This window comes from Nerophis ophidion, linkage group LG15 (assembly GCF_033978795.1).
Source record: "Nerophis ophidion isolate RoL-2023_Sa linkage group LG15, RoL_Noph_v1.0, whole genome shotgun sequence".
NCBI lineage: Eukaryota > Metazoa > Chordata > Actinopteri > Syngnathiformes > Syngnathidae > Nerophis > Nerophis ophidion.
Genome location: NC_084625.1, coordinates 47,770,373 through 47,796,249, shown reverse-complemented (window position 1 = coordinate 47,796,249; position 25,877 = coordinate 47,770,373). Strand labels below are relative to the sequence as shown.

General features: G+C 39.8%; 2 protein-coding genes across 3 annotated transcripts in view; both read right to left on the bottom strand.

Moving 5' to 3' along the window:
- Positions 1–19,260, bottom strand: part of LOC133569738 (cyclic nucleotide-gated cation channel beta-3-like) — a 45,774-nt gene extending 26,514 nt beyond the window's left edge. Inside the window, exons 1-5 of one of the 2 annotated variants that reach the window (XR_009809869.1) lie at positions 18,970–19,260; positions 18,766–18,883; positions 16,176–16,227; positions 2,826–2,989; positions 2,457–2,756 (exon numbers count right to left, since the gene is read on the bottom strand). Coding sequence is in view for 1 of the 2 variants with exons in the window: in XM_061922294.1 (XP_061778278.1) it covers positions 2,457–2,756; positions 2,826–2,989; positions 16,176–16,227; positions 18,766–18,883; positions 18,970–19,041 (706 nt within the window). In the remaining variant the exon portion in view is untranslated. The remainder of the gene's footprint in view (positions 1–2,456; positions 2,757–2,825; positions 2,990–16,175; positions 16,228–18,765; positions 18,884–18,969) is intronic. The other variant, XM_061922294.1, reaches the window with a different exon arrangement.
- A 5,698-nt stretch (positions 19,261–24,958) lies between these two features.
- Positions 24,959–25,877, bottom strand: part of LOC133569739 (cyclic nucleotide-gated cation channel beta-3-like) — a 50,106-nt gene continuing 49,187 nt past the window's right edge. The window contains exons 17-18 of the mRNA XM_061922295.1: positions 25,216–25,366; positions 24,959–25,144 (exon numbers count right to left, since the gene is read on the bottom strand). Of these exons, the coding sequence (XP_061778279.1) occupies positions 25,124–25,144; positions 25,216–25,366 (172 nt within the window). The 3' untranslated portion in view covers positions 24,959–25,123. The remainder of the gene's footprint in view (positions 25,145–25,215; positions 25,367–25,877) is intronic.

Below are 25,877 nucleotides of genomic sequence, written 5' to 3'. Positions count from 1 at the left end.
ACCCCTTTGAAGCGGCACCACCCCCAAGTCAAGCTCATTTTAAGGAAGAGGAGCGTGGTGCAAACACCGCATTCAAGCAGCCTGTCCTCGGCCAGCCAGGCAGGGCTAAAGTAATAACAAATGTTTTCATAGCAGCACATTTAAGACCATCAATCCATCCATTTCCTACCGCTTGTCCGGTTCGGGGCCGAAGGGGGTTGCTGTATTGCATTAAAACTAGATTTTGACCCACTTCTATGGTGGAAAAACAATAAGCCCACATCTCCTCTTACTACCAAGTTATCCAGGCTGGGGGGGGAAAGAAAAGTTAATCTGAGGCTGAGTTGACCTAAAACTGTTTAATGTTGCACTTTTTATATGTAAAAGAAATGTTTTGTCATTTTATTTCATCTGAGCAACAACTGCAGGCAGTTTAATGTTGATTAACGTGGACCCCGACTTAAACAAGTTGAAAAACTTATAGGGGTGTTACCATTTAGTGGTCAATTGTATGGAATATGTACTGTACTGTCCAATCTACTATTAAAAGTGTCAATCAATCAATCAAAAAAAAAGCACTTTATATGTAGAAAGGTTTTGTTAGGAAACCATTCTGAGCCTTATCTTATTTAGTTATTATTTTATATATGTTGACCACATTGACCCTGGCAATGGACCCTGTGTGTATATGTACAGTATGTTATGCCATTGTTTACTAATTTGGTAAATAAATAACCCAAAAATTTATATTTTGTATTTATATTTTGTATTCATATTATTCACATGTGAATAATGATGCATAATAGACTGTATTTATATTATTCACCTGTGAATAATGATGCATAATAGACTGTATTTATATTATTCACATGTGAATAATGATGCATAATAGGCTGTATTTATATTATTCACATGTGAATAATGCTGTAAAATAGACTGTATTTATAGTATTCATTTGTGAATAATGATGCATAATAGACTGTTATATGGTATTGTGAATAAACTTGAAACTTGAAAACTGTATTTATATAATTCACATGTGAATAATGATGCACAATAGACTGTTATATGGTATTGTGAATAAACTTGAAACTATAAAACTGTATTTATATTATTCACATGTGAATAATGATGCATAATAGACTTTATTTATATTATGTGAGAGGGATGTGTACTATGGCTATGAGTTGTAGTTTTTTTCCCTTGGCCTCAGTGTGGACCCCCTTGCCAGGGCCCAGGCTTAGACCGATTTTTTATTTTTTTTATTATATTTTTTATTTTATTTTAATCTTCTATTTTTTTCTCCCATTCCCCCCCACTAGTTTGCCGGCTGACCCATCAGCGATCGTGTTCTGTCTCCCTGTAACGTTTGTCTGATCTTGAATGGGATTGTGCTGAAAATTTTACTTTTCCTGAAGGAACTCTCCTGAAAGAATAAATAAAGTACTATCTAATCTAATCTATCTAATCTATTAATCACATGTGAATAGTTTTGTACAATAGACTATATTTATATCATTCACATGTGAATAATGATGCATAAAAGACTATTTATATTATTCACATGTAAAAAATACCTCAGTGTTTATTGTTTATTGTGAGCAAACTGTGGTGCTGAATTTCCCCCAGGGATCAATAAATTACTTTCTATTCTATTCTATTTAACATAGGAATAATAATATGGTGTGTGTATAAAGTAAGACATATTATCTGGTGTTTTGTTTCACAATTTTGTTTCACTATTTCAATCAAACAATATTATGCAAAAGCAACTTTTCTGGATCCTGAATAATTGCGGCCGTCCGCCTTTGTAGTCCGAGCCGACGCCGTAGTCGATAAGCTTCTTCTTTTTCTCTATCTTCTTGTTATGTAACATTCATCCTTCGCTGTTGCCATTACTAATATAAAATGGTGTAAAATTCTTACTTATATATGTCAGTAAACTCGCCATGAAAGCGCTAAAACATACCGGTGTAGTGAGTTGACATTATTCACCCAAGGAACTTTGGTTATTAGAGAGTTCCGGTCGGACGTCTTTTCACTGGACACATTTCCGGTGTTGTTATTCTAACTAGTGAGCCACGGACGAGGAGATGTTGCTCCGTTATTGATGGAAGTAAAGTCTGAATGTCATTAAAACAGTTAGCTACATCTTTTGACACTTCTTCCACTCCCATCCTTGCACGCTACACCGCTACAACAAAGACGACGGGGAAAAGACGCTGTCGAAGGTAAGCCACGTAAATAAGACTGCCCACAAAGCGACTGTCAGAAAGCGACTTGAAGATGTTCTGTAAAACATCATCTATGCAACATTTTGAGCAAAGAACCACCATTAGAATGTTATGTAGACCACAAGGAAGTCTTTTACATTTAGAAAAAAAACCTAATAATATGACTGACCCCTTTAATGCGCCTTGTAATTCGGGAAATACGATATTCGAATGTTTCTCCTGGTTTATATGGATCTCACTCACCAGTGAAAGGATCGATGGTGGATCCCAGGACCGTGTCCAGCTTTTCCTCTAAAGGTCGGAAGAGAATGTCCACGAAAGTGAACTTGATATCCGGGAGCAACTTTTTTTTCTTCTGGGCCTCCTCTGCCAGTCTCTCCTCCTCAGCTTTCTTCTCCGCCTCCAACCTTTTTTCCTCGTCCTTCTTCTTCTTCTCCTCCGCCTTTTTGGCCGCCTCCTCTGCCTTCTTCTTGTCCGCTTCCTCCTTCGCCAGTCGCTCCTCTTCCTTCAGCCGGTGGTAGTCGTCCTTCCTCAGAATGGGCGCTGGGAAGGCAGAAGAAGAAGCCACGAGTGGAAGGTGACCGCGGCCATCTTGGTTGTGTTCATACTTACTGACGGGCGGGGTGATTTCTGGAGAACTGGCGTAAGGATCAATGACTTTCTCCTTCAGCGCCTCTGTTCTCTCCCGTATGCTCTTCACCAAACCTCTGAGGGTGTCGTCTGTGTATCGGAAGTAGACCACAGGCGGTGGAGGAGGTGATGGTGCATTCTCCTCACTAAAAAAGCATAAAATGATACGTGTGAATGCTCCAATGCTAAAGTTGAACTGAAATGCTGACAGAATGTAGTATGAATGTAAGAATAGTTTGAATGTTGTGAATGTTGAAGAGTTTGAATTCCCAGGAAAACCGGAATTAAGTTTGGAACTTGGGAAAGTGTTAGTTTGATTGTCCAGGATGGGTGGAATGTGTTGCTGTTGGAATGGTGTGAATAGGTTGAAAAATCTCCCATTCCTGAAAAATTGGAAATTTTGGGAAAAGCTGGAATTTTTGGAAATTGTCAAGGGAAAGCCTGCGATTCCCAAACAGGCTGAACAGTTTGAATAGGTTGAAAGTCCTGGAAATTTTGGAAAAGCAGGAATTTTTGGGGAAATTAATGTCCTGAATGAGCTGAATTGGTCGGTGCAGGAATCGTTTAAATTGGGCGAGAAATGTTGAAGTAGTTATCTTTTTTAATTGAGAAATGGTATTACGGAATTTCAGGAAACCCGGGAGTTTTTCCAGTTCAAAAAATGTTTTTTGTTTTTGTCCTGATTAAGAAGAATGTTTTGACGGGGGAACGGTTGAGGTGGGTTGAAAAATGTGGGAGGTGTAGTCGCCAGAAAAAAGTGTTTTGGAAAACTGCGAAATTCCTGGAATCTTTTTTAACTTGGAAAAAATATAGTTTGAATGTCGAGGATGAGTGGAATGTGTTGCTTTTGGAATTGTGTGAGTATGTTGAAAAATGTCCCATTCCTGCAAATTTAAAATTTTTGGGAAAAGCGGGAATCTTTTGGGAAATTGTCAAGGGAAAGCCTGCGATTCCCGAACAGGCTGAACAGTTTGAAAAATGTTCCATTGATTTCAATGGGAACGTCCTGGAAATTTGGGAAAAGCAGGAATTTGGGGGAAATTATTAGGGAATGAATGTCCTGAAGGAGCTGAATTGGTCGGTGCAGGAATCGTTTAAATTGGGCCAGAGATGTTGAAGTAGTTATCTTTTTTAATTGAGAAATGGTATTACGGAATTTCAGGAAACCCGGGAGTTTTTCCAGTTCAAAAAATGTTTTTTGTTTTTGTCCTGATTAAGAAGAATGTTTTGACGGGGGAACGGTTGAGGTGGGTTGAAAAATGTGGGAGGTGTAGTCGCCAGAAAAAAGTGTTTTGGAAAACTGCGAAATTCCTGGAATCTTTTTTAACTTGGAAAAAATATAGTTTGAATGTCGAGGATGAGTGGAATGTGTTGCTTTTGGAATTGTGTGAGTATGTTGAAAAATGTCCCATTCCTGCAAATTTAACATTTTTGGGAAAAGCGGGAATTTTTTGGGAAATTGTCAAGGGAAAGCCTGCGATTCCCGAACAGGCTGAACAGTTTGAAAAATGTTCCATTGATTTCAATGGGAACGTCCTGGAAATTTGGGAAAAGCAGGAATTTGGGGGAAATTATTAGGGAATGAATGTCCTGAAGGAGCTGAATTGGTCGGTGCAGGAATCGTTTAAATTGGGCCAGAGATGTTGAAGTAGTTATCTTTTTTAATTGAGAAATGGTATTACGGAATTACAGGAAACCCGGGAATTTTTCCAGTTCAAAAAATGTTTTTTGTTTTTGTCCTGATAAAGAATAATGTTTTGACGGGGGAACGGTTGAGGTGGGTTGAAAAATGTGGGAGGAGTAGTCGCCAGAAAAAAGTGTTTGGAAAACTGCGAATTATGGAAATTCCTGGAATCTTTTTTAACTTGGAAAAAATATAGTTTGAATGTCCAGGATGAGTGGAATGTGTTGTTGTTGGAATTGTGTGAGTAGGTTGAAAAATGTCCCATTCCTGAAAATTTGGAAATTTTGGGAAAAGCGGGAAATTTTGGGAAATTGTCAAGGGAAAGCCTGCGATTCCCAAACAGGCTGTACAGTTTGAATAGGTTGAACGTCCTGGAAATTTGGGAAAAGCAGGAATTTTGGGGGAAATTAATGTCCTGAATGAGCTAAATTGGTTGGTGCAGGAATCGTTTAAATTGGGCCAGAAATGTTGAAGTAGTTATCTTTTTAATTGAGAAACGATATTACGGAATTTCAGGAAACCCGGGAATTTTTCCAGTTTAAAAAGAAAAATTTGTTTTTTTGTCCTGATTAAGAAGAATGTTTTGACGGGGGAACGGTTGAGGTGGGTTGAAAAATGTGGGAGGAGTAGTCGCCAGAAAAAAGTGTTTGGAAAACTGCGAATTATGGAAATTCCTGGAATCTTTTTTAACATGGAAAAAATATAGTTTGAATGTCCAGGATGAGTGGAATGTGTTGCTTTTGGAATGGTGTGAGTAGGTTGAAAAATGTCCCATTCCTGAAAATTGGGAAATTTTGGGAAAAGTGGGAATTTTTGGGAAATTGTCAAGGGAAAGCCTGCGATTCCCAAACAGGCTGTACAGTTTGAATAGGTTGAACGTCCTGGAAATTTGGGAAAAGCAGGAATTTTGGGGGAAATTAATGTCCTGAATGAGCTAAATTGGTTGGTGCAGGAATCGTTTAAATTGGGCCAGAAATGTTGAAGTAGTTATCTTTTTTAATTGAGAAATGGTATTACGGAATTTCAGGAAACCCGGGAATTTTTCCAGTTCAAAAATTATTATTTTTTTTGTCCTGATTAAGAAGAATGTTTTGACGGGGGAACGGTTGAGGTGGGTTGAAAAATGTGGGAGGAGTAGTCGCCAGAAAAAAGTGTTTGGAAAACTGCGAATTATGGAAATTCCTGGAATCTTTTTTAACTTGGAAAAAATATAGTTTGAATGTCCAGGATGAGTGGAATGTGTTGCTTTTGGAATTGTGTGAGTAGGTTGAAAAATGTCCCATTCCTGAAAATTTTTAATTTTTGGGAAAAGCGGGAATTTTTTGGAAATTGTCAAGGGAAAGCCTGCGATTCCCAAATAGGCTGAACAGTTTGAAAAATATGAAAAATGTTCCATTGATTTCAATGGGAACGTCCTGGAAATTTGGGAAAAGCAGGAATTTTTGGGGAAATTATTAGGGAATGAATGTCCTGAATGAGCTGAATTGGTTGGTGCAGGAATTGTTTAAATTGGGCCAGAAATGTTGAAGTAGTTAGCTTTTTAATTGAGAAACGATATTACGGAATTTCAGGAAACCCGGGAATTTTTCCAGTTTAAAAAGAAAAATTAGTTTTTTCGTCCTGATTAAGAAGAATGTTTTGACGGGGGAACGGTTGAGGTGGGTTGAAAAATGTGGGAGGAGTAGTCGCCAGAAAAAAGTGTTTGGAAAACTGCGAATTATGGAAATTCCTGGAATCTTTTTTAACTTGGAAAAAATATAGTTTGAATGTCCAGGATGAGTGGAATGTGTTGCTTTTGGAATTGTGTGAGTAGGTTGAAAAATGTCCCATTCCTGAAAATTTTTAATTTTTGGGAAAAGTGGGAATTTTTTGGAAATTGTCAAGGGAAAGCCTGCGATTCCCAAATAGGCTGAACAGTTTGAAAAATATGAAAAATGTTCCATTGATTTCAATGGGAACGTCCTGGAAATTTGGGAAAAGCAGGAATTTTTGGGGAAATTATCAGGGAATGAATGTCCTGAATGAGCTGAATTGGTTGGTGCAGGAATTGTTTAAATTGGGCCAGAAATGTTGAAGTAGTTAGCTTTTTAATTGAGAAACGATATTACGGAATTTCAGGAAACCCGGGAATTTTTCCAGTTTAAAAAGAAAAATTTGTTTTTTTGTCCTGATTAAGAAGAATGTTTTGACGGGGGAACGGTTGAGGTGGGTTGAAAAATGTGGGAGGAGTAGTCGCCAGAAAAAAGTGTTTGGAAAACTGCGAATTATGGAAATTCCTGGAATCTTTTTTAACATGGAAAAAAAATAGTTTGAATGTCCAGGATGAGTGGAATGTGTTGCTTTTGGAATGGTGTGAGTAGGTTGAAAAATGTCCCATTCCTGAAAATTGGGAAATTTTGGGAAAAGTGGGAATTTTTGGGAAATTGTCAAGGGAAAGCCTGCGATTCCCAAACAGGCTGTACAGTTTGAATAGGTTGAACGTCCTGGAAATTTGGGAAAAGCAGGAATTTTGGGGGAAATTAATGTCCTGAATGAGCTAAATTGGTTGGTGCAGGAATCGTTTAAATTGGGCCAGAAATGTTGAAGTAGTTATCTTTTTAATTGAGAAACGATATTACGGAATTTCAGGAAACCCGGGAATTTTTCCAGTTTAAAAAGAAAAATTTGTTTTTTTGTCCTGATTAAGAAGAATGTTTTGACGGGGAAACGGTTGAGGTGGGTTGAAAAATGTGGGAGGAGTAGTCGCCAGAAAAAAGTGTTTGGAAAACTGCGAATTATGGAAATTCCTGGAATCTTTTTTAACTTGGAAAAAATATAGTTTGAATGTCCAGGATGAGTGGAATGTGTTGCTTTTGGAATTGTGTGAGTAGGTTGAAAAATGTCCCATTCCTGAAAATTTTTAATTTTTGGGAAAAGCGGGAATTTTTTGGAAATTGTCAAGGGAAAGCCTGCGATTCCCGAACAGGTTGAAGAGCTTGAATAGGTTGAAAAATGTTCCATTGATTTCAATGGGAACGTCCTGGAAATTTGGGAAAAGCAGGAATTTTTGGGGAAATTATTAGGGAAATGAATGTCCTGAATGAGCTGAATTGGTCGGTGCAGGAATCGTTTAAATTGGGCTACAAATGTAGAAGTAGTTAGCTTTTTTAATTGAGAAATGGTATTACAGAATTTCAGGAAACATGGGAATTTTTCCAGTTCAAAAAATGTTTTGGTTTTTTTGTCCTGATTAAGAAGAATGTGTTTTGACGGGGGAACGGTTGAAGTGGGTTGAAAAATGTGGGAGGAGTAGTCGCCAGAAAAAAAGTGTTTGGAAAACTGCGAATTATGGAAATTCCTGGAATCTTTTTTAACTTGGAAAACATTATAGTTTGAATGTCCAGGATGAGTGGAATGTGTTGTTGTTGGAATGGTGTGAGTAGGTTGAAAAATGTCCCATTCCTGAAAATTTGGAAATTTTGGGAAAAGCGGGAATTTTTGGGAAATTGTCAAGGAAAAGCCTGCAATTCCCAAACAGGCCGTACAGTTTGAATAGGTTGAAAGTCCTGGAAATTTTGGAAAAGCAGGAATTTTGGGGGAAATTAATGTCCTGAATGAGCTAAATTGGTCGGTGCAGGAATCGTTTAAATTGGGCCAGAAATGTTGAAGTAGTTATCTTTTTTAATTGAGAAATGGTATTACGGAATTTCAGGAAACCCGGGAATTTTTCCAGTTCAAAAAGAAAAATTTGTTCTTTTTGTCCTGATTAAGAAGAATGTTTTGACAGGGGAACGGTTGAAGTGGGTTGAAAAATGTGGGAGGAGTAGTCGCCAGAAAAAAAGTGTTTGGAAAACTGAGCATTATGGAAATTCCTGGAATTTACGTCCAACTGGGTGTGAGTTTTCCTTGCCCTTATGTCGGCCTACCGAGGATGTCGTAGTGGTTTGTGCAGCCCTTTGAGACACTAGTGATTTAGGGCTATATAAGTAAACATTGATTAATTGAATGTCCAGAATGAGTTGAATGTGTTGATGTTGGAATGGTTTGAATTGGTTGAGAATTGGTCCCATTGATTTCAATGAGATCTTCCTGGAAATTTGGGAATTTTGGGGAAAATTATTAAGTAAATGAATGTCCTGAATGAGCTAAATTGGTTAAATCGGGCAAGAATGTTGAAGTATTTAGGTTTTTTTAAATGGAGAAATGGTATTACGGAATTTCAGGAAAACCGGGAATTTTTCCAGTTCAAAAAACAACTTCGTCTTTTTGTCCTGATAATAAGGAATGTTTTGACAGGAGAACGGTTGAAGTGGGTTGAAAAATGTGGGAGGAGTAGTCACCAGAAAAAAGAGTTTGGAAAAACGAGAATTATAGAAATTCCTGGAATTTTTTTTAACTTGGAAAAATGATAGTTTGAATGTCCAGGATGAGTGGAATGTGTTGTTGTTGTAAGGGTTTGAATTGGTTGAAAAATGTCCCATTGATTTCAATGAGAACTTCCTGGAAATTTGGGAATTTTTGGGGAAATTATTAAGTAAATGAATGTCCTGAATGAGCTAAATTGGTTAAATCGGGCAAGAATGTTGAAGTATTTAGGTTTTTTTAAATGGAGAAATGGTATTACGGAATTTCAGGAAAACCGGGAATTTTTCCAGTTCAAAAAACAACTTCGTCTTTTTGTCCTGATAATAAGGAATGTTTTGACAGGAGAACGGTTGAAGTGGGTTGAAAAATGTGGGAGGAGTAGTCACCAGAAAAAAGAGTTTGGAAAAACGAGAATTATGGAAATTCCTGGAATTTTTTTTAACTTGGAAAAATGATAGTTTCAATGTCCAGGATGAGTGGAATGTGTTGATGTTGGAATGGTTTGAATTGGATGAAAAATGTCCCATTGATTTCAATGAGAACTTCCTGGAAATTTGGGAATTTTTGGGGAAATTATTAAGTAAATGAATGTCCTGAATGAGCTAAATTGGTTAAATCGGGCAAGAATGTTGAAGTATTTAGGGGTTTTTTTAATGGAGAAATGGTATTACGGAATTTCAGGAAAACCGGGAATTTTTCCAGTTCAAAAAACAACTTCGTCTTTTTGTCCTGATAAAGAGGAATGTTTTGACAGGAGAACGGTTGAAGTGGGTTGAAAAATGTGGGAGGAGTAGTCGCCAGAAAAAAGAGTTTGGAAAAACGAGAATTATAGAAATTCCTGGAATTTTTTTTAACTTGGAAAAATGATAGTTTCAATGTCCAGGATGAGTGGAATGTGTTGATGTTGGAATGGTTTGAATTGGTTGAAAAATGTCCCATTGATTTCAATGAGAACTTCCTGGAAATTTGGGAATTTTTGGGGAAATTATTAAGTAAATGAATGTCCTGAATGAGCTAAATTGGTTAAATCGGGCAAGAATGTTGAAGTATTTAGGGTTTTTTTAATGGAGAAATGGTATTACGGAATTTCAGGAAAACCGGGAATTTTTCCAGTTCAAAAAACAACTTCGTCTTTTTGTCCTGATAAAGAGGAATGTTTTGATAGGAGAACGGTTGAAGTGGGTTGAAAAATGTGGGAGGAGTAGTCGCCAGAAAAAAGAGTTTGGAAAAACGAGAATTATAGAAATTCCTGGAATTTTTTTTAACTTGGAAAAATGATAGTTTGAATGTCCAGGATGAGTGGAATGTGTTGTTGTTGTAAGGGTTTGAATTGGTTGAAAAATGTCCCATTGATTTCAATGAGAACTTCCTGGAAATTTGGGAATTTTTGGGAAAATTATTAAGTAAATGAATGTCCTGAATGAGCTAAATTGGTTAAATCGGGCAAGAATGTTGAAGTATTTAGGTTTTTTTTAATTGAGAAATGGTATTACGGAATTTCAGGAAAACCGGGAATTTTTCCAGTTCAAAAACCAACTTTGTTTTTTTGTCCTAAATAAGAAGAATGTTTTGACAGGGGAACGGTTGAAGTGGGTTGAAAAATGTGGGAGGAGTAGTCGCCAGAAAAAAGGCTGAAAATAGGGTTTGGAAAACCGAGAATTATGGAAATTTGTAGAATTTTTTTGAACTTGGGAAGATGATAATTTGAATGTCCAGGACGAGTGGAATATGTTGAAGGTGGAACGGTTTCATTGGGTTGAAAAATATGGAAATGGTGGAAGTTTTAAAAATTAGCAATACATTTTTGACTGGGAAAATGTCACTGAAAACCAGGAATTCTGGGAAATCTGAACATTTTTGGGAAATTGTCAAGTTAAAGCCCGCGATTCCCGAACAGGCTGAACAGTCTGAAGTTGGAATGGTTTGAGTAGGTTGAAAAATGTCCCATTGATTTCAATGGGAATTTACTGGAAATTTGGGAAAAGCGGGAATTTTTGGGGAAAATCATTAGGGAAATGAATGTGCTGAATGAGCTGAATTGGTTGGTGCAGGAAATGTTGAAGTAGTTAAGTTTTTTAATTGAGAAATGGTGTTACGGAATTTGGGGAAAACCGGGACTTTTTCCAGTTCAAAAGACAACTTCGTTTTTTCTCCTGATTAAGAGGAATGTTTTGACGGGGTAACGGTTGAAAGGGGTTGAAAAACGTAGGAGGAGTAGTCGCCAGAAAAAAGGGTTTGGAAACACCGAGAATTATGGAAATTCCTGCAGTTTTTTTGAACTTGGAAAAATTATAATTTTAATGTCCAGGATGGTGGAATGTTTTGATTGGGTTGAAAAATGTGGAAATGATGGAAGTTTGAAAAATTACCAATTCATTTTGAATGGGAAAAATGTCCCGGAAAAACCTGGAATTCTGGGAAATCTGGGAGTTTTTGGGAAATTTTCAATGGAAAGCCCGCGATTCCTGAACAGGCTGAACAGTTAAAAGTTGGATCGGTTTGAGTAGGTTGAAAAATGTCCCATTGATTTCAATGGGAACTTACTGGAAATTTGGGGATTTTTAGAAAAGCGGGAATTTTGGGGAAATGATTGTCCTGAATGAGCGGAATCGGTTGGTGCAGGAATTGTTTGAATCGGGCAAGAAATGTTGAAGTCGTAACAGTTTTTTAATTGAGAAATGGTATCACGGAATTTCGGGAAAACCGGGATTTTTTTCAGTTCAAAAGACAACTTCAATTTTTTGTCCTGATTAAGAACAATGTTTTGACGGGGGAACGGTTGAAGTGGGTTGAAAAATGTGGGAGGAGTAGTCGCCAGAAAAAAGGCTGAAAATAGGGTTTGGAAAACCGAGAATTATGGAAATTTCTAGAATTTTTTTGAACTTGGGAAGATGATAATTTGAATGTCCAGGACGAGTGGAATATGTTGAAGGTGGAATGGTTTCATTGGGTTGAAAAATGTGGAAATGGTGGAAGTTTTAAAAATTAGCAATACATTTTTGACTGGGAAAATGTCCCTGAAAACCAGGAATTCTGGGAAATCTGGGAATTTTTTGGAAATTGTCAAATTAAAGCCCGCAATTTCAACGGCAACTTCCCGGAAATTTGGGAAAAGTGGGAATTTTTGGGGAAAATCATTAGGGAAATGAATGTCCTGATTGAGCTGAACTGGTTGGTTCAGGAAATGTTTGAATCGGGCAAGAATGTTGAAGTAGTTAGTTTTTTTAATTGAGAAATGGTGTTACGGAATTTTGGGAAAACCGGGAATTTTTCCAGTTAAAAAGACAACTTCGTTTTTTGTCCAGATTAAGAGGAATGTTTTGACGGGGGTAACGGTTGAAGGGGGTTGAAAAACGTAGGAGGAAGTAGTCGCCAGAAAAAAGGGTGAAAAAAGGGTTCGGAAAACCAAGAATTATAGAAATTCCTGCAATTTTTTTGAACTTGGAAAAATTATCATTTTAATGTCCAGGATGGTGAAATGGTTTGAAAAAGGTGGAAATGGTTTGAAAAATTACCAATTGATTTTAAATGGGAAAAATGTCCCGGCAAACCTGGAATTCTGGGAATTTTGGGGAAATTTTCAATGGAAAGCCGGCGATTCCCGAACAGGCTGAACAGTTAAAAGTTGGATCGGTTTGAATAGGTTGAAAAATGTCCCATTGTTTTCAATGGGAACTTACTGGAAATTTGGGGATTTTGAGAAAAGCGGAAACTTTGGGGAAAATTATTAGGGAAACGAATGTCCTGAATGAGCGGAATCGGTTGGTGCTGGAATTGTTTGAATCGGGCAAGAAATGTTGAAGTCGTAACAGTTTTTTAATTGAGAAATGGTATCATGGAATTTCGGGAAAACCGGGAATTTTTTCAGTTCAAAAGACAACTTCAATTTTTTGTCCTGATTAAGAACAATGTTTTGACGGGGGAACGGTTGAAGTGGGTTGAAAAATGTGGGAGGAGTAGTCGACAGAAAAAAGGCTGAAAATAGGGTTTGGAAAACCGAGAATTATGGAAATTTCTAGAATTTTTTTTAACTTGGGAAGATGATAATTTGAATGTCCAGGACGCGTAGAATATGTTGAAGGTGGAATGGTTTCATTGGGTTGAAAAACGTGGAAATGGTGGAAGTTTTAAAAATTACATATTCATTTTTGACTGGGAAAATGTCCCTGAAAACCAGGAATTCTGGGAAATCTGAACATTTTTGGGAAATTGTCAAGTTAAAGCCCGCAATTTCAATGGCAACTTCCCGGAAATTTGGGAAAAGTGGGAATTTTTTGGGAAAATCATTAGGGAAATGAATGTCCTGAATGAGCTGAATTGGTTGGTTCAGGAAATGTTTGAATCGGGCAAGAATGTTGAAGTAGTTAGTTTTTTTAATTGAGAAATGGTGCTACGGAATTTTGGGAAAACCGGGAATTTTTCAAGTTAAAAAGAAAACTTCGTTTTTTGTCCGGATTAAGAAAAATGTTTTGACGGGGTAACGGTTGAAGGGGGTTGAAAAACGTAGGAGGAAGTAGTCGCCAGAAAAAAGGGTTCGGAAAACCAAGAATTATAGAAATTCCTGCAATTTTTTTGAACTTGGAAAAATTATCATTTTAATGTCCAGGATGGTGAAATGGTTTGAAAATGTGGAAATGGTTTGAAAAATTACCAATTTATTTTAAATGGGAAAAATGTCCCGGAAAAACCTGGAATTCTGGGAATTTTTGGGAAATTTTCAATGGAAAGCCCGCGATTCCCGAACAGGCTGAACAGTTCGAAGTTGGATCGGTTTGAATAGGTTGAAAAATGTCCCATCGATTTCAATGGGAACTTACTGGAAATTTGGGGATTTTGAGAAAAGCGGGAATTTTGGGGAAAATTATTAGGGAAACGAATGTCCTGAATGAGCGGAATCGGTTGGCGCAGGAATTGTTTGAATCGGGCAAGAAATGTTGAAGTCGCAACAGTTTTTTTATTGAGAAATGGTATCACGGAATTTCGGGAAAACCGGGAATTGTTTCAGTTCAAAAGACAACTTCAATTTTTTGTCCTGATTAAGAAGAATGTTTTGACGGGGTAACGGTTGAAAGTGGGTTGAAAAACGTAGGAGGAGTATTCGCCAGAAAAAGAGGGTGAAAATAGGGTGTGGAAAACCGAGAATTATAGAAATTCCCGGAATTTTTTGGGAACTTGGAAAAAAGGTAGTTTGAATGTCCAGTGCAATGTGTTGAAGGAGGAATGCATTTATTGGGTTGAAAAATGTGGAAATGGTGGAAGTTTGAAAAATGACCAACTCATTCTGAATGGGAAAGTATATTTTTGACGTGACTGATTGTAAACAGAGGTCATGACACCGAAAGGGGGCGTGGCTACAGTGTAGAGTTGCCAAATGCGAAACTATTTATCAGTTCTTTGCATGCATTTAATACAATTGACATCACATTTTTAATGATAATAATGTTTGTAAACTGTATACTAAAAAAACTTGGATGTATTAAAGTCAAAGTTTCAATGATAGTCTCACACACACACACACACACACACACACACACACACACACACACACACACACACACACACACACACACACACACACACACACACTAGATGTGGCAAAATTATTCTCTGCATTTGACCCATCACCCAGTTAGTGCGGCCCAAAAGTTTTATATAAGTAACGCTTGACAGCATTACACTTTCCAGCCCTCCCAGTTTTTCCGGAAGACTCCCGAAATTCCGAGCAACCATTCTCTCGAATGTCTGCAGATTTTCTCCCTAACAACATTAATAAGGGCGGTGTAGCTCGGTTGGTAGAGTGGCCGTGCCAGCAACTTGAGGGTTGCAGGTTCGATCCCCGCTTCAGCCATCCTAGTCACTGCTGTTGTGTCCTTCGGCAAGACACTTTACCCACCTGCCCCCAGTGCCGCCCACACTGGTTTGAATGTAAAAATTAGATATTGGGTTTCACTATGTAAAGCGCTTTGAGTCACTAGAGAAAAAGCGCTATATAAATATAATTCACTAATTCACTTTGTTGGCGCTGCCTTTAGCGGCCTCTACAACCCGAACAAACTTGCCAGCCCGGTAACATGCTGTATGTGGCTTCTGCCGACACACATAAGTGACTGCGAGGCATACTTGGTCAACAGCCATACAGGTCACACTGAGGGTGCCCGTTTAAACAACTTTAACACATTGTGAACCCACACCAAACAAGAATGACAAACACATTTCGGGAGGACATCCGCACCGTAACACAAGAGAACAAGTACCCAGAATCCCATGCATCCCTAACTATTCCAGGCTACATTATACACCCCGCTACCACCCCCCCCTTCGTGCGTCGGTTGAGGTGTACGGGTTTGGGGGGGGTTGGTGTATAATGTAGCCCGGAAGAGTTAGGGATGCATGGGATTCTGGGTACTTGTTATGTTTTGTTACGGTGAGGATGTTCTCCCGAAATGTGTTTGTCATTCTTGTTTGGTGTGGGTTCACAGTGTGGCGCATATTTGTAAGAGTGTTAAAGTTGTTTGTATCACAACTCTCAGTGTAACCTGTATGGCTGTTGAGCAAGTATGCCTTGCAGTCTCTTAGGCGTGTTAACAGGAGCCACAAACTACATATGACCTGCCGGCCGGCACGTAGATAGCATGATGTGAAGTGAATTATATTTATATAGCGCTTTTCTCTAGTGACTCAAAGCGCTTCACATAGTGAAACCCAATATCTAAGTTACATTTAAACCAGTGTGGGTGGCACTGGGAGAAGGTGGGTAAAGTGTCTTGCCCAAGGACACAACGGCAGTGACTAGGGTGGCGAAAGCGGGAATCTAACCTGCAACCCTCAAGTTGCTGACACGGCCACTCTGCCAACGGGGCGCGACGACATGTCCTAGAAGACGCTTAAGGAGTTGTTACCACCGCACGCTCTCAATATGGTTCTCCGGGTGAAAATCGGAGAATGTCTGCCCCGGAAGATCTCTGGGAGAGGCACCGAAATTCGAAAACCTCGCGGCAAGTGTTCAGCTGAGCAACATCAGAGTGATCAAAGAGCTGGATGCAGCTCTGGAGCCGCGGGTTGCCGACCCCTGATCAATATTATCTATGTCGCACAACCCGAGTACCAATAACACCAAAAAAAGCATCATCTGATACATATCAAAGTAAAGTTACTGTTAAAGAAGTGAGAAGTCCTCTCAGTTAAGCCAGTTAAAAGTTGGATGGGTCAAGCGGAGAGCGTTGATAGTGTTGCTACACACGTAACAACACTATCACAAAATAACAATGGGAGTAGTAAAGTAACACAATATCAAGTTATCTTACCCGCCCTCTCCTTCTGGATTGGCTGTGGCGGCAGGAGCAGCTGGAGGTGGAGCTTAAAAAAAAATACACAAACAGAACATTTTATGTAAGTGCACACTTGCCAATCCTCACGGATTTTCCGGGAGACTCCCGAAATTCAGCGCCTCTCCCGGCAACCTCCAGGGAAAAATATTCTCCCGAAATCCAGGCGGACCCGGAGGCCACGCCCCCTCCAGCTCTATGCGGACCAGAGTGACGTGTCGACAGCCTGTTTTCACGTTCACAATATAAACAGCGTGTCTGCCCAATGACGTTATAATTGTAGAATGATCGAGGGCGAGTTCTTGGTTTCTTATGTGGGTTTATTGTTAGGCAGTCTCATTAACGTCCTCCCAGCGCGGTAACAACACACAACAACAGCAGTCACGTTTTCGTCTATCGTAAAGCAGTTCGTCTGCCGTGAACAGCAATGTTGTGACACTCTTAAACAGGACAATACTGCCATCTACTGTGCATGCATATGTGACAATAACATCTACGGCTTTCAGAGCAGTGGTTCTCAACCTTTTTGTCAGAGATGTACCCCCTGTGAACATTATTTTAATTCAAGTACCCCCTAATCAGAGCAAATATATATATAAATAAGTAAAATACAGCACTATGTCATCAGTTTTTTGATTTATTAAATTGTATAACAGTGCAAAATATTGCTCATTTGTAGTGGTCTTTCTTGAACTATTTGGAGAAAAAGATATAAAAAATAACTAAAAACTTGTTGAAAAATAAACAAGTGATTCAATTATAAAAAAAGATTTCTACACATACTGCGATGAGGTGGCGACTTGTCCAGGGTGTACCCCGCCTTCCGCCCGATTGTAGCTGAGAAAGGCACCAGCGCCCCCCGCGACCCCAAAGGGAATAAGCGGTAAAAAAATGGATGGATGAATAGCTGTAAATATACTCCTCTCCTCTTAACCACGCCCCTTGCCCCACCCCCGACCACGCCCCCCACCTCCTGAAATCGGAGGTCTCAAGGTTGGCAAGTATGTGTAAGTGTGTTTGTTCATTGTTAAAATGAAGTTCATTTGCATGTTGCCACACTGGATTGAGGGGAGGGGGAACGTGCATCTTCTGGCAACATTGAGTAATTATAAGTAAACTAACAAAGTGTAACTGAACAATTATCCATCCATCCATCTTCTTCCGCTTATCCGAGGTCGGGTCGCGGGGGCAGCAGCCTAAGCAGGGAAGCCCAGACTTCCCTCTCCCCAGCCACTTCGTCTAGCTCTTCCCGGGGGATCCCGAGGAGTTCCCAGGCCAGCCGGGAGACATAGTCTTCCCAACGTGTCCTGGGTCTTCCCCGTGGCCTCCTACCGGTTGGACGTGCCCTAAACACCTCCCTTGGGAGGCGTTCGGGTGGCATCCTGACCAGATGCCCGAACCACCTCATCTGGCTCCTCTCCATGTGGAGGAGCAGCGGCTTTACTTTGAGTTCCTCCCGGATGGCAGAGCTTCTCACCCTATCTCTAAGGGAGAACTCATTTCGGCCGCTTGTACCCGTGATCTTATCCTTTCGGTCATGACCCATAGGTGAGGATGGGAACGTAGATCGACCAGTAAATTGAGAGCATTGCCTTCCGGCTCAGCTCCTTCTTCACCACAACGGATCGGTACAACATCCGCATCACTGAAGACGCCGCACCGATCCGCCTGTCGATCTCACGATCCACTCTTCCCTCACTCGTGAACAAGACTCCTAGGTACTTGAACTCCTCCACTTGGGGCAGGGTCTCCTCCCCAACCCAGAGATGGCACTCCACCTCATCCGGCTCCTCTCCATGTGGAGGAGCAGCGGCTTTACTTTGAGTTCCTCCCGGATGACAGAGCTTCTCACCCTATCTCTAAGGGAGAACTCATTTCGGCCGCTTTTACCCGTGATCTTATCCTTTCGGTCATGACCCATAGGTGAGGATGGGAACGTAGACCGACCGGTAAATTGAGAGCTTTGCCTTCCGGCTCAGCTCCTTCTTCACCACAACGGATCGGTACAACGTCCGCATTACTGAAGACGCCGCACCGATCCGCCTGTCGATCTCACGATCCACTCTTCCCTCACTCGTGAACAAGACTCCTAGGTACTTGAACTCCTCCACTTGGGGCAGGGTCTCCTCCCCAACTCGGAGATGGCACTCCACCTCATCTGGCTCCTCTCCATGTGGAGGAGCAGCGGCTTTACTTTGAGCTCCTCCCGGATGACAGAGCTTCTCACCCTATCTCTAAGGGAGAACTCATTTCGGCCGCTTGTACCCGTGATCTTATCCTTTCGGCCATGACCCAAAGCTCATGACCATAGGTGAGGATGGGAACGTAGATCGACCGGTAAATTGAGAGCTTTGCCTTCCGGCTCAGCTCCTTCTTCACCACAACGGATCGGTACAACGTCCGCATTACTGAAGACGCCGCACCGATCCGCCTGTCGATCTCACCATCCACTCGTGAACAAGACTCCTAGGTACTTGAACTCCTCCACTTGGGGCAGGGTCTCCTCCCCAACCCGGAGATGGCACTCCACCCTTTTCCGAACAATTATAGGGTGCTTATGTTCCTCTACCTGGTTTAGGCTCGTCCTTTTTCTTCTCCTCCTCTTTGTTGGCTCCTTCTTTTGTTGGTTCCTCTTTCTTTATCTCCTCCTGTTTGGGTGGCGTCGGGTCTTCCTTCTTCTCAGGAGGCTACGTTCGGTTGGGGAAAATACATTTAATGCTCGGTAAAAGTGTACGGAAATACATGAAATATTTCAATAAATCCCAGAATTTACCTTCGCTGGTGGAGCAGCTTGTGCGGGTGGGGGCGTCGGAGCCCCTACCAACGTCTTCAGCCGTGAGAACATAGAGGCCGGCGAATTTCCTTTTCGGCTTTTTAAATCTACAGATCCTTATTAGAGACTCTTGTGTCGTCTTGACTCCAGCATCCAACCAACTGACGCAATTAATTCCGTTAACCCAAATAATTCCCTCTGAGCACCGCCCTCTATCATCAGATCAGCTGGCACTCCAGGCGCCAACATAAAAACTCACCTGCTTCTCATAGGCTTAAAACTATGCTGGCCTTTTGTGTCAAACTCAATTCATAACTTTATAATAATTAACCTTGGTTTAGGTGGCAGAGCATCAAGGCAGCGAAGGTGAACTGAGGTGAGGTTATTTTGGTACCTTCTGGCTGGGTAATGGGATTAAGGCAGCACGTCTCGCTCTATTTCACTTGTTTTTAAGTACTTCTCGACAACACTAGCAGATCGACATATGAGTACAAGAATAAACATAATGAAACAAGTATTAGCACACCCTGCAATTATGCAAGTTCTCCAACTTAGAAAGTAGGAAAAGGTCTGAGATGTTCATCCTGGAGACATGTATCTTTGTTAGTTTTACGCGAAAAATGTTATTTTGTAATAATTGCATGAAAAACACAGTATAACTGTCCTACTTAATATTAAAGCTATATAAATCTAACTCCAAAACCACACATGCATTATGTCTAAAAATGCCAGGAATATTGTATCTATATGAGTTTTACTAGAATCGGTTCTTTTTTGAAGGATTGCAAATACAAATATTTGTTTTGTACTCATTATAACAGTTTAGCGGCACACTCAATATGATAATAATAATAATAATAATGTCCGAGTCCATGGTACTCGCCCGGAAAAGGGTGGAGTGCCATCTCCGGGTTGGGGAGGAGACCCTGCCCCAAGTGGAGGAGTTCAAGTACCTAGGAGTCTTGTTCACGAGTGGGGGAAGAGTGGATGGTGAGATCGACAGGCGGATCGGTGCGGCGTCTTCAGTAATGCGGACGTTGTACCGATCCGTTGTGGTGAAGAGGGAGCTGAGCCGGAAGGCAAAGCTCTCAATTCACCGGTCGATCTACGTTCCCATCCTCACCTATGGTCATGAGCTTTGGGTCATGACCGAAAGGATAAGATCACGGGTACAAGCGGCCGAAATGAGTTTCCAGGTCTCTCCCTTAGAGATAGGGCGAGAAGCTCTGCCATCCGGGAGGAACTCAAAGTAAAGCCGCTGCTCCTCCACATGGAGAGGAGCCAGATGAGGTGGTTCGGGCATCTGGTCAGGATGCCACCCGAACGCCTCCCTAGGGAGGTGTTTAGGGCACGTCCAGCTGGTAGGAGGCCACGGGGAAGACCCAGGACACGTTGGGAAGACTATGTCTCCCGGCTGGCCTGGGAACGCCTCGGGATCCCCCGGGAAGAGCTAGACGAAGTGGCTGGGGAGAGGGAAGTCTGGGCTTCCCTGCTTAGGCTGTTGCCCCCGTGACCCGACCTCGGATAAGCAGAAGATGATGGATGGATGGATGGATTAGATTTATATTGCGCTTTTCTATTGTTATATACTCAAAGCGCTCACAGAGAAGTTGGAACCCATCATTCATTCACACCTGGTGGTGGTAAGCTACATCTGTAGCCATAGCTGCCCTGGGGTAGACTGACGGAAGCGTGGCTGCCAGTTTGCGCCTATGGCCGCTCCGACCACCACCAATCATTCATTCATCATTCATTCACCGGTGTGAGCGGCACCGGGGGCAAAGGGTGAAGTGTCCTGCCCAAGGACACAACGGCAGCGACTTTGATGTCCATAGGTGGGAAGCGAACCTGCAACCCTCAGGTTTCCGGCACGGACGCTCTACCCACTACGCCATGCCGCCCCTTTATGACAGTTATTGAAAGGCCTACTGAAACCCACTACTACCGACCACGCAGTCTGATGGTTTATATATCAATGATGAAATATTAACATTGCAACACATGCCAATACGGCCTTTTTAGTTTACTAAATTGCAATTTTAAATTTTGCGCCCAAATATCCTGCTGAAACGTTGCGGTATGATGACGTGTGCGCGTGACGTCACGCATTGTAGAGGACATTTTGTTCCAGCCTCGTTCCCAGCTATAAGTCGTCTGTTTTCATCGCATAATTCCACAGTATTCTGGAGTTCTGTGTTGCTGAATCTTTTGCAATTTGTTCAATGAATAATGGAGACATCAAAGAAGAAAGCTGTAGGTGGGAAGCGGTGTATTGAGGCCGCCTTTAGCAACACAAACACAGCCGGTGTTTCATTGTTTACATTCCCGAAAGATGACGGTGAAGCTTTACTATGGAACAGAGCAGTCAAGCGAACACGGTTGGATTTGACCACACACACAAAGTACAGTGTATTATGCAGCGATCAATTCGAAAGATCGTGTTTCAAAGAGGGTCCCTTGCGAAGGGCAGAGATGGGCATCGCCACCACCCGTCGACTGGTGCTGAAAAAAGGTGTGGGGCCGACCTTCAGGTTGTACAGGTACGACCATATAATCTCACTAAAACACTAGTAACACAATAAGCAGATAAGGGATTTTACGGAATTATCCTAGTAAATTTGTCTAATAACATCTGAATCGCTCCCACTGTATAGTCTTTTTTTTTTTCTAGTCCTTCACTCTCACTTTCCTCATCCACAAATCTTTCATCCTCGCTCAAATTATTGGGGAAATCGTTGCTTTCTTGGTCTGAATCGCTCTCGCTGCTGGGGCCATGATTGTAAACAATGTTCAGATGTGAGGAGCTCCACAACTCATGACGTCACGCGCACATCGTCTGCTACTTCCGGTACAGGCAAGGCTTTTTTATCAGCACCAAAAGTTGCGAACTTTATCGTGGATGTTCTCTACTAAATCCTTTCAGCAAAAATATGGCAATATCGCGAAATGATCAAGTTTGACACATAGAATGGACCTGCTATCCCCGTTTAAATAAGAAAATCTCATTTCAGTAGGCCTTTAAACATAACTCCTAAAGCGCACCTGCAAAAGGGCTAATATTGCCTGGAGAAATGTATCTTTGTACGTTTTATTGGGAAAAAATATATATATATTGTAAGGTTTGCAAAAACAAAAGTAGTTTTTTACTCAATATGACAGTAATAATCTTAGAATCCTGAGATAATGCAAAAAAAGCTACACACTAAACTACACGTGAAAAATGGCTAATAATGCATCCTAGGGAGTTTTACTCAATATATATGCTTTGTTTTAAATCTTGCATACACAAAAAGTAGTTTGTTTTACTCAATATGGCAGTAATGTTGTTATAACCCTGAGATAATGCGGAAAAAAGCAATAAAAATGTATTCCATTAAAATTCCTAAACCACACATGCAAAATGTCTATAAATGTCTGTATTATTGAATCTATGTGAGCTTTACTAGAATCAGTTGTTTTTGTAAGGTTTGCAAAAACAAAAGTAGTTTTTTTACTCAATACGACAGTAATATTCTTAGAATCCTGAGATAATGCAAAAAAACTACACATGAAAAATGGCTAATAATGCCTGAAATAATGCATCCTGGGGAGTTTTACTCGAAACATATGCTTTTTTTAAAAATCTTGCATACACAAAAAGTTGTGTTTTACTCAATATGGCAGTAATGTTCTTAGAATCCTGAGATAATGCGGAAAAAAAGCGATAAAAATGTATTCCATTAAAATTCTTAAACCACACAGTCAAAATGTCTAAAAATGTCTGTATTATTGAATCTATGTGAGCTTTACTAGAATCAGTTGTTTTTGTAAGGTTTGCAAAAACAAAAGTAGTTTTTTACTCAGTACGACAGTAATATTCTTAGAATCCTGAGATAATGCAAAAAAAACTTCACTTGAAAAATGGCTAATAATGCATCCTAGGGAGTTTTACTCGAAACATATGCTTTTTTAAAATCTTGCATACACAAAAAGTAGTGTTTTACTCAATATGGCAGTAATGTTGTTAGAATCCTGTAACACAGCAAAATAAAGCGATAAAAATGTATTCCATTAAAATTCCTAAACCACACATGCAAAATGTCTAAAAATGTCTGTATTATTGAATCTATGTGAGCTTTACTAGAATCAGTTGTTTTTGTAAGGTTTGCAAAAACAAAAGTAGTTTTTTTACTCAATACAACAGTAATATTCTTAGAATCCTGAGATAATGCAAAAAAAAACTACACATGAAAAATGGCTAATAATGCCTGAAATAATACATCCTTGGGAGTTTTACTCGAAACATGATTTTTAAAAATCTTGCATACACAAAAAGTTGTTTTTTTTTTACTCAATATGGCAGGAATGTTCTTAGAATCCTGAGATAATGCGAAAAAAGCGATAAAAATGTATTCCATTAAAATTCCTAAACCACACATGCAAAATGTCTAAAAATGTCTGTATTATTGAATCTATGTAAGCTTTACTAGAATCAGTTGTTTTTGTAAGGTTTGCAAAAACAAAAGTAGTTTTTTACTCAATACGACCGTAATATTCTTAGAATCCTGAGATAATGCAAAAAAAGCTACACACTAAACTAAACATTAAAAATGGCTAATAATTCCTGAAATAATGCATCCTAGGGAGTTTATCGATACATATGCTTTTTTTTTTTAATCTTGCATACACAAAAAGTAGTTGTTTTTTTTACTCAATTTGGCAGTAATGTTGTTAGAATCCTAAGATAATTCAAAAAAGCAATAAAAATGTATTCCATTAAAATTCCTAAACCACTCATGCAAAATGTCTAAAAATGTCTGTATTATTGAATCCATGTGAGCTTTACTAGAATTAGTTGTTTTTGTAAGGTTTGCAAAAACAAAAGTAGTTTTTTACTCAATATGACAGTAATATTCTTAGAATCCTGAAATAATGCAAAAAAAACTACACATGAAAAATGGCTAATAATGCCTGAAATAATGCATCCTAGGGAGTTTTACTCGAAACATATGCTTTTTTAAAAAATCTTGCATACACAAAAAGTAGGTTTTTTATACTCAATAGGGCAGTAATGTTCTTAGAATCCTGAGATAATGCGGAAAAAAAGCGATAAAAATGTATTCCATTAAAATTCCTAAACCACACATGCAAAATGTCTAAAAATGTCTGTATTATTGAATCTATGTGAGCTTTACTAGAATCAGTTGTTTTTGTAAGGTTTGCAAATACAAAAATTAGGTTTTTACTGACCATGACAGTATTCATAAATGTATTTCCACTGTTAGAGACAGAATCTGAATAGGAAAAATCTGGAAATATATATGAAATACTCGAGTTGGTGAATTGGCTGTAAATATAGTCCTCCCCTCTTAGCCCCGCCCCGGCCCAAAACACGCCCCAAACCAAGCCTCCGCCCCACCCGCGACCACGCTCCCCACCTCTCGAAATCAGAGGTCTCAAGGTTGGTAAGTATGGTTGATCTATTCTCACCAAGCTACTTCCCAGTTGTCCCGAAGCCTTTTCCAGCTTTGTGGAGCCCTACAATGTTGTCTCTGGTCTCTTTTGACAGCTCTTTGGTCTTGCCCAGGGTAGCAGTTGGACTTTGACTGACTGTGGGCTGCACAGGTGACTTTAATGAGCTCAAAGGGGTGGTGGGTGGGTGGGTGATTAGTTGTGGGGTAAAGGTGGACTTTTTTTTAAGGTAGACTGACAGCTCTAATACTTGCTGATTCTCATATGTGCAAATACTTAAGAACCCCAGTAACATACAAATAAATCATTAAAAAAATAAAATAAAATCATACAATTTTTCTTTTTAGATTATGTCTCTAACAGTGGAAACACGTCTATGATGAACATTTCAGGCCTCTCCCTAATTTCTAAGTGGGAGAACTTGCAGAATTGTGCAAATACTTGTGGACCTCACAGTAAATAATGCAATCATTTAACGTATAAATTAGTTACATCCGTCTCAGGTTTCTATGACCAATGAGCACTGACAGACTGCTACACTTATTTGGATACAACACTCAATATTTATTGTGTGATTACAATTATGAACTACTACGAATGTGACGGACGGAAAAAATATAAATGGTGTATGAATATAAAAGGCTGAAAATGAGAGTCACAGTCCCTCCCAAAACGGAGTTGTCAAATAAATAGACAGGCGACGTCACTGGCCGCCTGCACAAGACTGCGAAGGAAAAGAAAACATGATCAGAAGTTGTAGAACTTTTCATTAATGAAGAGAGAGGAGGATCTTACTTTTAGTTTGTCCAATGTTTTTCTGTTAAACCCTCCACCAAAGGCTCGCAGTAGTTTAGGTGTGGGTGGTTTGGGTCCAAAAAGGGCGAGTCCTTTCTTCTTTTCTTCTTCCGCTTTAGCAGCTGCCGGACCCTTTGCCTTCATTAACTTCCTGCACACATACAGTTAATGATGTGTATTTTAGCTAAAGTTGCAAAATTTCAGAATATTCAGAGTTGGAAACTATCCATGGGAATATATGGGAATTAAAGGAAATTAATGGGAATAAACATTGAATGCAACATGCTAGATCTTGCAGCATGATTATTAGCTAAAACAGGGGTCGGGAACCTTTTTGGCTGAGAGAGCCATGAAAGCCAAATATTTCAAAATGTATTTCCGTGAGAGCCGTATAATATTTTTTAACACTGAATACAACTAAATGTGTGCATTTTTGAGTAAGACCAACATTTTTAGAGTATAGTAAGTCTTTAATTCTTTTTAATAACATTGTTAATCTGAAGCTAACCAATAATAAATAAAATGTCATGTCTGTTGATCATGTTTTTGTTTGGCCATGTGCTGTTTGTCTTTTGGACTCTTTAAGTTCCTGTTTTTTTCCACTCCCTTGTCTGGTTTCCTTGGTTACTCATTTTGTCCACCTGTCTCTGGTGGACAAAATG